Source organism: Arachis hypogaea, chromosome 9, assembly GCF_003086295.3.
Source record: "Arachis hypogaea cultivar Tifrunner chromosome 9, arahy.Tifrunner.gnm2.J5K5, whole genome shotgun sequence".
Lineage (NCBI taxonomy): Eukaryota > Viridiplantae > Streptophyta > Magnoliopsida > Fabales > Fabaceae > Arachis > Arachis hypogaea.
In genome coordinates, this window is record NC_092044.1 from 58,845,913 (window position 1) to 58,863,473 (window position 17,561).

At 29.8% G+C, this 17,561-nt stretch overlaps 1 protein-coding gene across 1 annotated transcript; it reads left to right on the plus strand.

The window, feature by feature from the left end:
• Positions 1-4,958: 4,958 nt before the first annotated feature.
• LOC112710973 (probable aldo-keto reductase 1) lies at positions 4,959-12,943 on the plus strand. Its single transcript, XM_025763478.2, has 7 exons — positions 4,959-5,138; positions 5,637-5,804; positions 10,302-10,511; positions 10,746-10,918; positions 11,085-11,181; positions 11,735-11,888; positions 12,538-12,943. Exons 1-7 carry the CDS (start codon positions 5,079-5,081, stop codon positions 12,732-12,734), a joined length of 1,059 nt encoding a protein of 352 aa, XP_025619263.1. The 5' UTR covers positions 4,959-5,078; the 3' UTR covers positions 12,735-12,943.
• Positions 12,944-17,561: the final 4,618 nt, after the last annotated feature.

Here is a 17,561-nt window from a genome sequence, read left to right on the forward strand (position 1 = left end):
CCTCTTTATCCGCACTGGTTCTTCGTTCTCCCCTGCACCGTGCTTGTTCTCTGATCCTCAATGCTGCAACACGCTTCTACCGCTGCCGCTACACTCGGGTATACCACTTTATCATTTTCTGTCGCTTCTCTGTTTTCCTTCTTCACCAGCGACTCTGATCTCTGCTTCTCCCTCCATTTTATTTTTATTTTTTTTACTTTATTTTCTTTTCTATGGAAATTTTATGTGAATTTGAATGTTCTTTGTTTGCCACAGTATGAATTCTGAGAAGTGTGCAAATGTGCAATTTCCATTGGCAACAGATTTATTTATGTGTTTATTAATTTTACTTGAATGTTGTTTTGATTTCAAAAGAAATTTATATAGTCATATCATTACTATACACTCTCTTATATTTTATACTTATATTTTAACAGGGAGATGGGAGGCTATTTTGAAAACTTGTAGTTTCTGAAGCCCCTGGTTGTAGTGGTGAAGATTATTTTGAAGAAGTTTACAATGTGACCATTCTGTGTAGAAGACTGTTCTATTTGTTATATTAGTCCCAATTTATGATGATTCTCTGAATAAAGTTAATTTATCTGTGGATTGCACAACCGTTTTGGAAAATTCAGTTCTTACCTATCAAAAGATTCAAAACCTTGAATACTTTGATAATATCTATCCTTTTTAATTGTTCATCTTCTGATTTTTCTTCTTGTTCATTCCTCAGAATTCATCTATTGTTTCTATTTATCTATATATTGCATACTTATCCAGGAAAAATAAATTAATAAGAGATTTTAAAAGTACCTGACATATTCCTTCAGTTTTCAAATATACAATATGACAGATGCTTGTTTCTGAGCTTAGTGTTATTCTTGTCAGTATTGTGCAAATGGAGATGTGTGGCATCTTTCAGATGGAGCTTAGGAAACAACTACTCTTCTTAAGGATACTGGAAGTTTCACAAATCAAATATAGCATTTTCCTCCTTTACCATTGTTTTCTTTTAAGTTTGTCCCTCCTAACATAGTACCATGATAAACACTAGCACAGTTAAGAGGACTGTTGTATCCAACATTGATTACTGCTTAAGGAAACTATTGAAGGATCTTAATGTTTTGAATCTGTGAGCTTCTGTAGTCCCTTCAATATGTTTTTACTTAACTCATGCATATTTTAGGGATGTATTGAAATCTTTGCGTTAATGTTTATGCGAATTTGCTTGTTGAACCTCTCTTTATTTGCTCAAATGTTACAGTGCATGTGTACACCTTTCATAATGTCTAATTAATTATGGTTTTTTTTTGCTTCAGTTTGATAAATTTAATATTCATAACAAATAATCTCGAACAAAGATATCAAACTCCAGAGTTCATTTGAAGTCATGACGCTTAGATAAAATTGAATTGTGAAATATAATTTGCAAACTCAATTTAGAGAATTCATAAACTCGAGAGTTCAACATCCTTGATAGAGATATGGAATAGTCTATTTATATTAATGTCTGGTTAATTCGTTAAGATTTGGATTGGAAGTTTGGCATGGGAACGAATGATGAATTAGGTGCAAGTAGATTAAGTCTTGTTTTTATTCTATATCTTATGATATAAATCATTGTGCTTATTATATAGATACTCTTAATTGCCTGACATATTCAGGGAACCTAAAAACTACCCGAATGTGAAAGGTGAAGAAGAAGCACCATAACAAAAATAATTGTGAATCTGTTTCTAATCTGTTTCTTAATTGCCTGACATATTCAGTATTTTTTTATTGATTAAACTTGATAAAGGTGGTGTTGGATTAGCTTCACAATCACAAGTGCAACAATTCAAAGGAGCAATTGGTTCAACTAACTAGGAAGGGTTTCCATCCCCTGCCATAGTCACAAGAATCTTGGACTCATTATTATCAATAACCACATTACTAGGCATTGTGCTTTAACAGGAAGAAGAGATTGGCTGAGACGAAGGAAGCAGCTAAAGTTTTAAGGTTTGGATCTGTGGTTCCAATTTCACCATCTGATTTCGTTCAAGAGGTTTCACAGGCTCCCTCTGATATTTGGGTGGTTGTCATCTTTTACAAAGATGGGTATGCTAGATGACATTTCTAAGTTCAATTTCCAGGAAATGTTTCTGAACACTACACGTCCTCATATAATATCTATAAATTACTTTGGTGATCCAAATTTGTTTAATTTTATTGTTATGCTTATTGTGCTTGTTATTGAAGTCTGTTGTACTTTATTTTTGACATTGCTAAATGTGGGATTTTGATGCAGTGCATTGAAGAATTTGTCACAAGATATCCTGTAACAAAATAAATTTGTTAAGATAATATCAACTGACTACATTTTCAACTATCCGGATCAAAATTTACCCACCGTATTGGTATACAACAATGGAGCAGTCAAGGAAAATTATGTTGGCTTGTGTAGTTTTGGACGAAGATGCACTCTTGAAGGGATTCAATTGATTTTATCTTATGATGCCTTTTGTGAATCTTTTTAGTTTAAACTCTAGAAATATTTAAATTTCAAAAACGTGATATTGAATGCATATTTATTTTCTTTCTTCTCTCTTTTCTAATTGGAACTCATATGTATTATTGTATTTTTCTTGCAATTCTTTATTTTTCATAGCATTTTAGTTATGGCATATAACCTTGTCTATGCTATTGTAGTTTGTTATTTGTGTTGTATTTAAAAATTAACAAGATTTATTGCTTGCCAAAACAAGATTAAGACCAATTCTTTTAGTGATGTACAACTTGCCAAATTATTTTTGCGTTTGTTCTATATAAACAACCATGGGATTAATTTTTCTATATTCTATCATGTCAGCAACTTATTAGTCAAACCAACAAAAATTCTCTTGAACTATGAAGATGTACAATATCTATTTATACTTCAAGGGAGATCTGAAGATAGTTTATTTTAAAACATCCAAATATTAACACACGAATTTGAAACATTTAGGCAAAATATTATCTTTTATTTAATCAATATAACATTTTATGAAGTTACAATGTCAAAGACATTATGTCACCACAATAATAATAATTTGGTGTAAAGACTATGAAGTGCTACAACTTTTTTCGTTTTTCATTTGTGTTGTGTGTGTATGTGTGTATGTGTATGTGAGGGTGAAGGGGGTCAATGAAGGAAGGAAAGGAACCATGATGTAGATGGTACTCTGAAAACAGTTCAAGCGCATAGGGCAAATAAAGAAAAATGCGAAAAATCCTAACAAACATACACACACACAGGCAACAAGCCGATCCTAACAAGCACACACACAGGCAGCAAGCCAATCATCAAGTTTCCTCTGACTATTATGTACCTGAGCCATAGTACATAACATCCTTCACAGTGTTTGACCTGAAAAAATCATTTGGAGTGTTTCCATGGAAAACACATATCAATTCTCAAAAGGAAGGTTTATAATAACACAATAACTAAAGTCTAAATCTTAAAAAAGAAATTCAAAGAATGATTAACAAAGAACAAAAAGGCTCCATCTTTACATACAAAATAAAGGAATTAGCTGTGCTTTGAATTCTAGCTTATCTACATGGACAAAGGCACAAAAAAATTTAAATATTTTTAAAGTTTAAACTAACAAATTTTACAAAAGATATCATGAGATAAAATCAATCAAATTCCTTCTCTCAGTCATTCTTATTTTATTTTATTTTACCTAGAAAATCAGCATAATTGAAAACATCATTGACTTCCTAATGATACAATCTCTGAAATTTACTCTTAATCCAATAGAAACATGCATGTCCTTACGGAGTCTTCACTGTTATATATAACCAATAATCATTTAACTGAAATCATTTATATTCACATGTTATAATAGATTAGTGTTTCATTATTACTGTTATCAATGCAGCATTTATTCTAACTGACATTTGCACACTTCTGAGAAGGCATACTCTGGCAAACGAAGAGCATTCAAATTCACATAAAATTTTTATAGAAAAAGAAATAAAGTAAAATAAAAATAAAAATAAAATAGAATAGAACCTTAAAGGAGTAGGTCGCAGAGGCAGAAGTGGAGGAAGAAGAACAGAGATCAGAGTCACTAGTGAAGAAGAGGAATATAGAAACGACAAAAGACAATGAAGTGCTGGATCCGAGTGTAGCAGCGGCAGTGGCAGCGTGTTGGGGCGGCAGCAACGTGTTGCAGTGTCGTGAATCAGAGAACAAGCACGATGACGGTACAGGGGAGAACGAGCAACCGCGCAGATGGAGAGGATCAAAGAATAAGCACGGCGCAGAGAAAAAATCAGAGAGCGAACTACCGCGAAAAGGAGGAACAAAGAACAATGTTGATAGGAAGCAGAGAGAAGGATAAAAATCCTAACAGAACTCTGGTCTCTTTTCTTTAAAATTTAGATTAAAAGAAATAGGATGAATATGTAAAACAAAAAAATTAAAAAGGCAAATTTGTAATTATTTATTCTTTCAAAAATAAAAAATAAAATTTATTTTATAAATATTTTAATAATAGTTAATCATACTTTCACATAAAAATAGGAATAAAAGATCCGTGGCCTTAAACACAACTTCAATAATCTCGTACTTAATTTACGGTCCCACTTAGTTATTTTTCTAGTTCGGCCCCTGGTGCTAACGTCTTGTGTTGATTAGTATTTATTCTACTAAACCTTTCATGATTTTCTCCACTAAGTATTATATATTGATTGATTATTCTTAAAAACGAAAAGGAAAAAAAAAATAGAGAGAGCGAGAGAGAGAGAAATAAATAAATAAATAAATAAAAGAAGATCAAGTCATTGATCAACCAAGAGCAATGTTTTACTTTTCTGATTTATGGTGACATACTCAGTGATGAAATCAACGGCAATGCTGACACACACAATGCACTTACCAAAGTCACATACGTCAGATAAGAAATTGAAGTAAAATTAAAGCATATATATATATATATATATATATATATATAGTGCATGCATCCCGAATTAACAAGTATTACATAAATACATACATATACAAGCTCATATTTCAAACATAATCGTCAAGGCTCCATTTGGATTCTGATTTGTGTAGCGTAAATACAGAGACAATGGCCGAAGTTCAGAGCATCCATATTCCTCGTGTGAAACTTGGTAACCAAGGCTTTGAGGTATTAAACTCGATATTCTAATTCAAACTCTAAAGTTTGTTTAAAAGATAAGAATAACCTATCAATCTACTGAGTTATTATTATTTATTAGATGTTCTCAAAGTAAAATACAAAAATTTATTTTTTTTCAATCAATTTATGTCATATACACTAAAGTAATTTTGTTATATATAAATATTTGTTAATCACTTGTCATTCAATTAATACAAAAACGATCATTTGCACCGAAAATACCTAATAATTTTTCTAATCTTCTGGGGCTTATATTCAAATTAAAGTATATCTTCAAAGTGGAGCATCTAATAATAATAAATTAATAATTTTATTGGTATTGTGGATCAAGCATTATGTATCTTGTACAAATTAATATAAGGATTTGCAGTCAAAGATAACTGTTGGTCCAATGTAGTTTTGTCTTTTTAAATATTTTAACTTGGATATTATGAAACATTTATATATTAATTTATGATTCAATTATTTACTCTCATATCTATTAAGGTTTCAAAGTTGGGATTTGGATGTGCGAACCTTACTGGAGCCTACGCTGCTGGTGTTTCTGAAGAGGAAGGCATTTCTATTATTAAGCATGCTTTTAATAAGGGAATCACCTTTTTTGATACTTCTGATATTTATGGACTCAATGCTAATGAAATTTTGGTCGGAAAGGTAAATTACTACTTCTTCATAAATTTATTTGGGTTTCGCTTGCAATTACAATTTTTAAGGATATAAATTTGTTTCTTTCTAAAAAAAATTATGTAATACGTACAAGTTATTTTATTATACAAGTTCATACAAGTCATTTTTTTTTAAATCACTCTCACGCGTACGTCTTACGCATGCACATTTCACACGCCTCTTAATTTAACAGATTTCAATTTAACACGCATACGCTCTTCTTCGTGCCGTTACTGCATGTTCTTCTTCTTCTTCTTACTGCACGTTCTTCTTCTTCTTCTTTATCTTCTCTTTCGTTATCATCGTCACTAACACTACCTCCTCCTCCTCCTCTTCCTCCTTTTTTTTTTCATTTGAATTTCTTTTTCTCCTTCTTTTTTCTCCTTCTCTTCCTTATCTCGTTGTTAAAGATAATGAATAATTCAAGTTCAGATTATCAATTGAAGCAAAACGAAATTAATTATTGTTTTAAATCCAATCAAGTAGTTGAGGTGTAGTTAATTTTTTCGTTAGTAGTTTATGATTCTATAGGTGAATAATGTTTCATCGTTGATGGTTTGAATTAAATGTAATGTAAAAGTTCTACATTAATTTTGGTGTAACACGAAAATATTTGGATGTAACACGAAGATATTTGGGTGTATTCTTTAAGAATTTTTAGTGTATGTGTGCTGATAACTTCTACATAATTCAAAACTCTTCTTCTCCCTCTTCCTTATTTTCTACTGATTCTTCTTCTTCTATTTCATCATCATCATCATAATCATCATCTTTTTTTTTCTTATTCATTTTTTCTTATTTTACCTTCTCAAGTTTCTTCTTGTTTTACTCTTTTAATAAGAATAAAAACAACAAAAAAAACAAACAAAGAAGAAGAAGAAACACATAATGGTACAAAATTACTTGGACGATGATGAACTTACATTCATTCAACTAAAAGAAAAAAAGAAATAAGGAAAAAAAGAAGAAGAAAAAATGCAGTAATAGAGGAAACACTTTTCTGTATTTGCAGCAAATTTGGATGTAACACGAAGATATTTGGTGTATTCTTTAAGAATTTTTGGTGCATGTCTACTAACAAGTTCTGCATAATTCAAAACTCTTCTTCTCCCTCCTCCTTATCTTTTGCTGCTGCTTCTTCTCTTTTTCATCATCATCACCATTTTCTTCTTTTTTTTCTTATTCGTCTTTTCCTGTTTGTTTTACCTTTTCAAGTTTCTTTTTGTTTTACCTTCTTCTTACTGCACGTTCTTCTTCTTCTTCTTTATCTTCTCTTTCGTTATCATCGTCACTAACACTACCTCCTCCTCCTCCTCCTCTTCCTCCTTTTTTTTTCATTTGAATTTCTTTTTCTCCTTCCTTTTTCTCCTTCTCTTCCTTATCTCGTTGTTGAAGATAATGAATAATTCAAGTTCAGATTATCAATTGAAGCAAAACGAAATTAATTATTGTTTTAAATCCAATCAAGTAGTTGAGGTGTAGTTAATTTTTTCGTTAGTAGTCTATGATTCTATAGGTGAATAATGTTTCATCGTTGATGGTTTGAATTGAATGTAATGTAAAAGTTCTACATTAATTTTGGTGTAACACGAAAATATTTGGGTGTAACACGAAGATATTTGGGTGTATTCTTTAAGAATTTTTAGTGTATGTGTGCTGATAACTTCTGTATAATTCAAAACTCTTCTTCTCCCTCTTCCTCATCTTCTACTGCTTCTTCTTCTTCTATTTCACATCATCATAATCATCATCTTTTTTTTCTTATTCATTTTTTCTTATTTTATCTTCTCAAGTTTCTTCTTGTTTTACTCTTTTAATAAAAATAAAAACAAAAAAAAACAAACAAAGAAGAAGAAGAAACACATAATGGTACAAAATTACTTGGAAGATGATGAACTTACATTCATTCAACTAAAAGAAAAAAAGAATGGAAAAAAAGAAGAAGAAAAAATGCAGCATTAGAGGAAACCTATTTCTGTATTTGCAGCAAATTTGGGTGTAACACGAAGATATTTGGTGTATTCTTTAAGAATTTTTGGTGCATGTCTACTAATAAGTTTTGCATAATTCAAAACTCTTCTTCTCCCTCCTCCTTATCTTTTGCTGCTGCTTCTTCTCTTTTTCATCATCATCACCATTTTCTTCTTTTTTTCCTTATTCATCTTTTTCTGTTTGTTTTACCTTCTCAAGTTTCTTTTTGTTTTACTCTCTCACCAACACCACCTCCTCCTCTTTTTTCTCCTTCTTTTTTCATTGGAATTTCTTCTCCTCCTTCTTTTTTTTCCTTCTCCTCCATCATCAATTATCTCATTGTTGAAGATAATGAATAATTAAAGTTCTGATTGTCAATTGAACCAAAACGAAATTGATGATATTGAATCCAATCAAGTGGTCGAGGTGTGGTTCGATTCTAGTTAATGTTTTCGTTAGTAGTTTATGATTCTATTGTTGAATAATATTGTTTTTGGTTGTGAAAAATGTTGTGCATTGTTGATAGTTTGAATTAAATGTAATGTAAAATTTTTGCATTAAAGAAAGTATTTTTCTGTATTTGGGTGTAATATGAAGATATTTGGGTATATTCTTTAAGAATTTTTGGTGTATGTGTGCTGATAAGTTCTGCATAATTCAGAACTCTTCTTCTCCCTTCTTCTCATCTTCTACTGCTGCTTCTTCTTCTTTTTCATCATCATCATCATTTTCTTTTTTTCTTATTCATCTTTTTTTTTGTTTTATCTTCTCAAGTTTCTTCTTGTTTTAATGTTTTAATTAAAATAAAAACAAAAAAAGTAAACAAAGAAGAAGAAACACATAATGGTACAAAATTATTTGCAAGATACATTCGTTCAACTAAAAGAAAGAAAGAAATAAGAAAAAGGCAGCATTAGAGGAAATACTCTTTTGTATTTGTAGCGAATTGGGTGTAACACGAAGATATTTGGTGTATTCTTTAAGAATTTTTGGTGTATGTGTGTTGATAAGTTCTGCATAATTCAAAACGCTTCCTCTTCCTCCTCCTCATCTTCTGCTACTTCTTCTTCTTCATCATCTTCTTATTTCATATTTTCATAATGGTACAAAATTACTTGCAAGATACATTCGTTCAACTAAAAAAAAGAAAGAAAGAAGGAAAAAGAGAAAAAGAAAAATACAGCATTAGAGAAAATACTCTTTTGTATTTGTAGCAAATTGGGTGTAACACAAAGATATTTGGGTGTATTCTTTAAGAATTTTTGGTGTATGTGTGTTGATAAGTTCTGCATAATTAAAAACTTTTCCTCTTCCTCCTCCTCATCTTCTGCTACTTCTTTTTCTTCTTCATCTTCTTATTTTATATTTTCATAATTTTTCTTGGGAGGAGAAAATCAAACAAAGAAAAAAAAATACATAATGTTGCAAAATGAATAGAAAGAGAAGGAGGAAAAAAAATGCAGCAACAACAACAGTAATAAAAAAAACGACTATGAAGATGAAACACGCGAAGAAAAAGGAAGAAAAATTCAAAGAAGGAGAAGAAAAAGAAAGAGAAGGAGAAAGAGGAGGAACCCGAAGCGCATTATGAAAACTGTTGAATAGTGCGTGTGTTTACACGCTCGAATGGATGAGCGTCCTTTTTATTAGGTTTGGCCCAACTTGTATAACTTGTAAACCAAAATGACTTGTATGTGTAACACTTCTGTATTATATATATAGTCTCTTACATTTTTAATAAAAGAAACTTGGATATTTAGCTATATTTGGTATGTATTTTTATTTTTTATTTTGGTTTTTTAATATTTTTTTTCATTTTTTGTTTTTTTTTTTTCTTTTATTTTTTTTCTTTTACAAAATTTTAAAAACAGAAAATAATAAAAATAAAACAAAAAATAAAAACATATACCAAATACATTCTTACCTTTTCTATATTGTATTGCATTAATTGCACATGGGGTTTCTTGGAATTTCCAAAACAACAGCTACTTTGTGTCATCCACCAATGACTGCTACTGTTTTACAGAATGGAGGTGAGGTGAGATGAGCTCTCAGCTCTATGGGTGCCATTTGAGAGTGAGAGTGAGAGAGAGCTTCGGGTTAGTTCGATCAACATAGGGTTTTTTTTTTTTTTTAAATGTAAGCAACATCGTATCGGCCTTCCGGGGTGGAAAGTTTTTTTTTTAAAAAATAAAATCTGATCCACTATGGGTTTCTCAAATTCGCCGATTAATAAGGTTTTGTAAAGACAGGCTGAGTCAAACTGATTTTCATTGGTTTTGTTTTTTATTTGATCCAATATCCAATTTGGACTGGTCGTGAAGTGGGATCGCCTGCTTTTCGCTCCGGTTTTTTAAACTATAGTGTAAATTAAAATTCAAGAAGCTATGACTGGAACTTACCCAAAAAACTTTTACGTTTTTTTGAGGCTCTTGTTAGTAAAGTTTTTATTAATTAAGAATTGATAGTTTTTGTAGATTTCCTGATGTATAATATTGTAATTTTCTTTTTCAGGCTTTAAAGCAACTCCCTAGAAAAAAGATCCAAATAGCTACAAAGTTTGGCGTTGAAAAGTTAGATACGAATACTTTTGATATGAAGATCAATGGTACACTAAGCTATGTACGCTCATGTTGCGAAGCTAGTTTGAAACGTCTTGGATTTGAATACATTGATCTCTATTTTCAGCATAGAGTGGACACAACAGTCCCTATAGAAGACACAGTTAAGAACTTCTTTTAATAGTTTTACAAATTAAATGAATTGGAGCATAGGACACATTATTCTATACTTGTTAAATCTTTTTAATACCTTTTTTTGTGTTTTATAATATCTTTACTTTTAAAATTTGTTAAAATTATATATTATGAAATAGAAAAGGATAACATTCCAAAACTTTTTGACTTATTTTATCTTATTAGGTACATTATTAATAACTAATTTGTTGTATTACAATAGATGGGTGAACTTAAGAAATTGGTGAAAGAGGGAAAAGTTAAATACATTGGATTATCTGAAGCTAGCTCGGATACAATAAAGAGGGCACATGCAGTTCATCCAATTACTGCTGTACAAATGGAATGGTCACTTTGGACTCGTGATATTGAAGAAGAGATAATTCCTCTTTGCAGGTTAATTTTAGTTACTTAATTTCATAGAAGTAGGCAGGTATGAGACTTTTATGACTTGTTATAATTTAATATAGAGGGGGAAAACATGGACCTGTTGTTTCTGAATGTGTATTTCATTTATTTGTGATGATGTGAAATTGAGTTTTTCTAATATTTTTTTTTTCAGAGAGCTTGGTATTGGAATTGTACCATACAGTCCTCTTGGTCGTGGCTTTTTTGGTGGTAAAGGAGTTGTGGAAAACCTTCCAGCCGATAGTGTTTTGGTATGTATATTTATGAAACAAATTAATTAAAGTTTCATCTGATCCTTATCTTTTTACTCCATAACTAGTTTGGCTTTTTGAAAAATTTTAAACTTATTTAATTTTGTGCTTTGTTTATAATTATGAATTTAATCTATCTTTTGCATCGTCAATATGACTAGTAGTTATGGTAACTTAATATAATACTCAATTTAGTTTTTTCAAGAGATAAAATTAAGATATCTACATCTATAAAATTTATTTTATTAAACGATCAAATTAAGACTAAATTGAGTTCGACCTCTTACGTTATGTAAACTAGCTGTTAAACTGCTATAGTAGTAATTATCTAAACACTTAAGTATTTTGCTAAAAGAATTAGTAACAAAAATTTTAATTTAATCCATCCTTATATATTCAGAGATCAAATCGAATATTTTTATACTCAAAACCAAAGATTAGTAGTAAAAATTCATAGATCAAATTCAACACTTATTCTAATAATTTTGCTATTATAGACGAAAAAGAATAATTATTTAGTTGTCTAATAGAGGGTTACTTTTTTATTTACTAGAATGCTCATCCTCGCTACCAAGTACAGAACTTGGAGAAGAACAAGAAGATATATGAGCGAATAGAAAGCCTTGCTAAGAAGCACCAATGCAGCCCTGTCCAATTGGCATTAGCGTGGATTCTCCAACAAGGCAATGATGTTGCGCGTATCCCTGGTCGGTAACATACCAAAATATTACTATACATTTCTTTTTAATTTTCTTCATTTACAAGTATATATATAAGATGTAATATCAAATTTGGTTTTTGAAAATTCTAAGCACTTATTCAAATAGTCTTTAATTTATTAAAATAACCAAATTGATCTTTCAATTTTATAAATTGTATTCAACTTTAATTTAACTACTGCTAATATATAATTAATTTGGAGCATTACAATACTAGTGTGACATCCCAACCGAAGATAACATGATTAAGATTTTAATATAATCAAATATGTATCTCAAATTTGTTAATTTGGTTCATTTTAGTATCTACACCAATATAAAATTAATTAATTAAAATGAGTTTAATTAACTAATTTAATACATCTATTTAATTATATTAAAGTCTTAACCACGTCTTCTTACAGTCAGAGATGTCACACTTCCATATCTAGTATTAACGACGCTTAAATTAGAGACAAACGAGATTCATAATTTATAAATTTAGGAACCAATTTGATCTTTTTTAAAAGTCAAAGATTATTTTGATAGACGATAAAATTTTAGACTACAAATTAGACATTACCTAATATATAATGTATAAAAAATATTATACATAATATTATTAGTTACTTGCTGAAATTTGTGTTCACCTTTACAGGAACAACCAAGATTAAGAATCTGGATCAAAACATTGGTGCCTTAGTAGTGAGACTTGAAGAAAGGGTCTTAAAAGAAATTTCCGATGCAGTTCCAATTGAGGATGTAGCAGGTACTCGTCACTTTAATGAAACTCATGGAAAAGCTACATGGAAGCTTTCTAACACTCCACCAAAAGATTCAAGTATCTCAGCTTGAAGAACTAGAAGTCCTCTATATTTGAACAATAGTGTACAAGTTTATGAATTGAAGACAATTCTGTGGAAGCATATGTGCTGCATACTCTATAAAAATACACTGGGATACTCGTAAACCTGTATGAATAGTGATATGGATTGGTTCTTGGCTCGGTTGATTATTATTTGGTTTGTTTTAAAATAAAATAAAATGAGTCAAGTTTAATTTTAGCATGCTTGGAATTTAAATTATACTCTCAATTTATGATTTAGACTAATGCCTTTTTTTCCCCTCTCTTTTCTTTTTGTGTGTTTTGATAAAAGAAAAATTATGAAAATACACAGTAATAAAAAAAATTATGAAATAAAATTCTTTCTAATGTCTTTTACATATAGTACGTAATTATATATAGAGTAATAGAATAAGTAACTTATGAAACATTTCTTGATGAATTTATATGTCCTAATTAAAGGAAAAAAGTATTAACTATTTTTTTAAAAAAAATTGTGATGAGTTTATAGATATCAATGAGAAAAAAATATTAAATAAAGTAAAAATATATTTATTTGCAATTATCTTTATATAAATTTTATAGATAAAAATTATTATATAATTTAAAATAAATAGTTGAGAATTATTAAATTATTTGATAAATTTAAATAAATTAATATTTAATAAATTAATTTTTCAACTATTAATATCACATGAAAAGAATTAATTATCTAAAAATTTTTAATTATCAAATTTGAATTAATCTCTACGTACAAGTGATTCTGCTATAGAAGTCTTATAAGTCCTCTAATTGATATTATGCTCAAATGTGCCTCTAACGGAATTTTAATTTTTGAAAGGATTTTGTTTCCTTTTTTCGAATTTCTTGCCTTCTCTTTCTCCTTCTTCATTTACGTGCTTTTCTCTCTATTCTCTTTCTTCGTTATTCTCGATTTCTATTATTTTTTGACATCAAACTCTGAAATCGTTTTTGAAGTATTTCATCTTCATCGATGTGTTTCTCCTCGTTTTTTTTTATTTTGCAACATTATGTATTTTTTTTCTTTGTTTGATTTTTTCCTCCCAAAAAGAATTATGAGAATATGAAATAAGAAAATGAAGAAGAAGAAGCAGTAGAAGATGAGGAGGAGAAAGAGAAAGAGTTATGAATTATGCATAAGGTGTACTTCAATGAATTTTGGGTGTATTTCTTAAATTCTTTGGGTGTATTTCTGTAATCCTTTGGGTGTATTTTTATAATCTTTGGGTGAATTCCTGTAATCCTTTGGGTGTATTTTTGTAATCTTTTGGGTGTATTTTTGAAGTTCCATTATGTTCAAAACGATTTTAAAGTTTGATTTCAGAAACCATAAAAATAAAAAATAAAAAAACGAAGCAAGAATACAAGTGATAAACGCAAGTAAGACAACGAATGAAAAGGCGAAAAGAGAACGCACGAAGGAGATCGAATAAATTTGGTAAGAAACTCGTTTTCATGGAGGAAGAAGAAGAAGAGTCGTTCATAATGCATGTTGAATAGCGCGCTTTGGAAATAAGAAATAGTTGAATAACGTACATATATTTACTTTTAAATATGGGAGTGTAATGTGTTTGTATTTTATTAGACTTGTGCCAACTTATAAGACTTGTAAACAAAAAAAAAACTTATATATATATATAACAGCCCTCAATCAATTTTATATACGCAAATTTTGACATTAAATAAGTTCCTCAAAAATTACAATACTACGAAAAATGAAAGATTAGATATGTTTTATCCCTTCAACTCTTTTATACAATCAAATAAGGATTTATAAATTATATTATAAATCCAATCTTACGATTCTTTGGATTTACTTGGTACTTGCTTTAAAATAAAAATTGCATATTGAACTAGTAATATCTATCTTTCTATTAATTTATCTATCTATCTATCTATCTATTATATTATATTATATTATATTATATTATATTATATTATATTAAAATTAGATTATTGCACTTAATAATAAAATTAACATAGCATTCTGATAAAAATATTTTTCAATTTATTTTATTTAATTTATTAAATCAAATAAATTATTCTAATTATTTATATCAATTAATTAGTATATATATTTATGCAGTGTATGAAAAATATTTATTTCCTTGTATTTATGTCTAAAATATATTTAAAAAAAAATTATCATGAATATATTTTATTGATATAAAATAATTTATATTTTTTTTGTAATTTATATAAATATCAAACAATGGTATAAAATAAAAAATTAACAACAATCACAATACCAACAACAACAATAATATATTAATTGTACTTTGAATGTCTTATATGTGTTTTAAACAAGGTTCTGAAAATCGAACCGGTCATCGAACCTTTTTAGTTATTGGTTCACTGATTTATAGGTTTAACCGGTTCGACCGTGATTGAACTGAAAAAACCGTTTTATAATAAAATAAATATAAATAAACTGATATCATATACATACAGGCAAACTCAACAATTATATTGAATTAGGGGAAGTATAAAGTATAGAGTGAATAATTCAACCATCAATAAAATAAGCAAATTCACAACAATTAAGAAGGAAGATTGAATTAGTGAGAGGGTGAGCTTCTTGCAGCAGAGAAGAGACAGAATTGAAACAACAATCAATGAAACAATGCTAGCTGTCCCTTTCTCTATTTCTCTATTATAAACACACCAAATATAGTTATAGTCTAACAAATTTCAACAAATCCAAATTAATACTACTCACTAGTAAGAACAATCTCAACAACAAGAATCACAATAGCAATAATTTAATGAATTAACAAGAGTAAGATTGGAATAAAAAAACCAAGTGCTAGCAAAAGGAAAATGGTTTGAGTAATTGAATGGATGTTAATTAACCATACGCAATGGACACCAAGTGACACGAGGATCACGAGAACAGATCCAGCACTGTTTCAGCAAACTTGTGAAGCTTATCCAATGCACTCTCAGCAACGCCTTGTGTGTGTTCGAATAACTCCTTGGCTTTCTCCTCCTCAGGGATGAAGTAACCCAAGAATCACAATAACAATTTAATAAATCAACAAATTAACAATTAAAAAAGAAAATACAGCAACCCAATAATCTAAAGAACAATAATAGGTATACCAAATAAACAACAACAAAACTTGAATAAAAAAATCCAATAAATTAAATCACAGCAACCTAACAATTTAGCAAATTAAGACAACAGCAGCTCAACAATTTAGCAAATTATCAAATTAACAAATTCAAAAACAAAAAATCACAATAAAACGAAAAATATTAAAGACAACAGAGCAACAACATAACAGAAGTAAAAGGTTGATACTTTCATCCATACCTAAACATTACCAGCAACCAACCCAATAATCTCAACTCTCAAGTTCACAACAAACGACATCCAAAATTATTCAAAATTATTCACAATTATTTAGCAAACAACAAAATCCAGTTCAGTAAACAAAGCAAAATCAAAGAGCTACTTAATCAAAGAGTTCACAGTTTAGCAGTTCATCATGTCACAAAATCGGAAAATTTAGTTCAGTTTAGCAGGATCATTTTAGAGTTCACAGTTTCATATTTCATCATGTCACAAAATCAAAGAGCTACTCAACGAACAGAGTTCACAGTATCAGAGTTCACACTTCACAGAATCAGAGTTCATCATGCAACAGTTATTCAATGATTCAATCAAACAATCATAAGTTCATAACTAAAAAAAAAAAGTTACCTGGAACTCTGGATTCTAGAAGCTCGACAGAACATGCAATACAGCAATAGGGAGAGTGGGACTTGGGAGATAGCGACGCCAAGTGAACTGACCAGTGGTGGAGCACCTTCAAGGGACGACGCCTGCTACGTGATAGAGGTGGCCGTTCTAAGCTCCAATGAACGACGGCTGCTGCGCGACAGAGGTCACTGGTCGAAGGAGGTGACTGCGTGATGGAGGTGAATCGGTGACTGCGCGACGGAGGTGACAGCTCGACAGAGGTGATTGCGCGACGCCGGCGACGGAGGTGACTGCTCGAACCCGTCTGGCCGTGTGAGACTGTGATGGCATTCGATGGCGTTCTCACTTCTCTCAGAACCTTGCTCGATGAGAAGAATTGTGAAGGGCTGAAGCTGAAGGCAATTAGGGATTCAGAAATCAGAACATTGATTTAGGGTTTCATTCGTTGAAACGGCAGTGTTTTGTGCCCAGCCCAAAAACTGGCTGGATCACGGTTCAGTTTGACCGACCGGTTATCGGCCGATTCATCGATTCAACTCCGGTTTTCATATTTCACAGTTTTAATGATTGTTCGAACCGTCTTTATGACCGGTTCACGGTTCGACCGACCGGTTTGAACCGGTTTTCAGAACATTAGTTTTAAAATTTTATTCGGATTGTAACAATTCAATTAATACACGTTCTGTTCAATGATTCTTTTATTATATTTTCTTTCATTATTTGTAGTCATAATAAGAAATTATTCTATTTAGTATTTTATATAAAATAAATTTTAAAAATATTTAATATTATTAAAAATATTTATTTTTTAATAGTTGTACACTCTTAAAACACTCATGCATAAATAAAAAAAATAATATCAAAATAAAATTATATACAATATGTAAAAAAAAAAATTTTAAAATAATACCTAAAATAAACTAATAGTGGAATTTCTAACAAAGAAGACAGAAAATATTATTTTATTATCAAAATTTAATTTAAAAATTCTATTTAAGAGATTAATATATTTATTCTTAAAATGAGTCTATGTGTAACACCCTACTACACAAATTCTTATGCTTAAGTCATAAGAGAGGTGATGAGGTATTACGACTTCTAAAAATAAAAT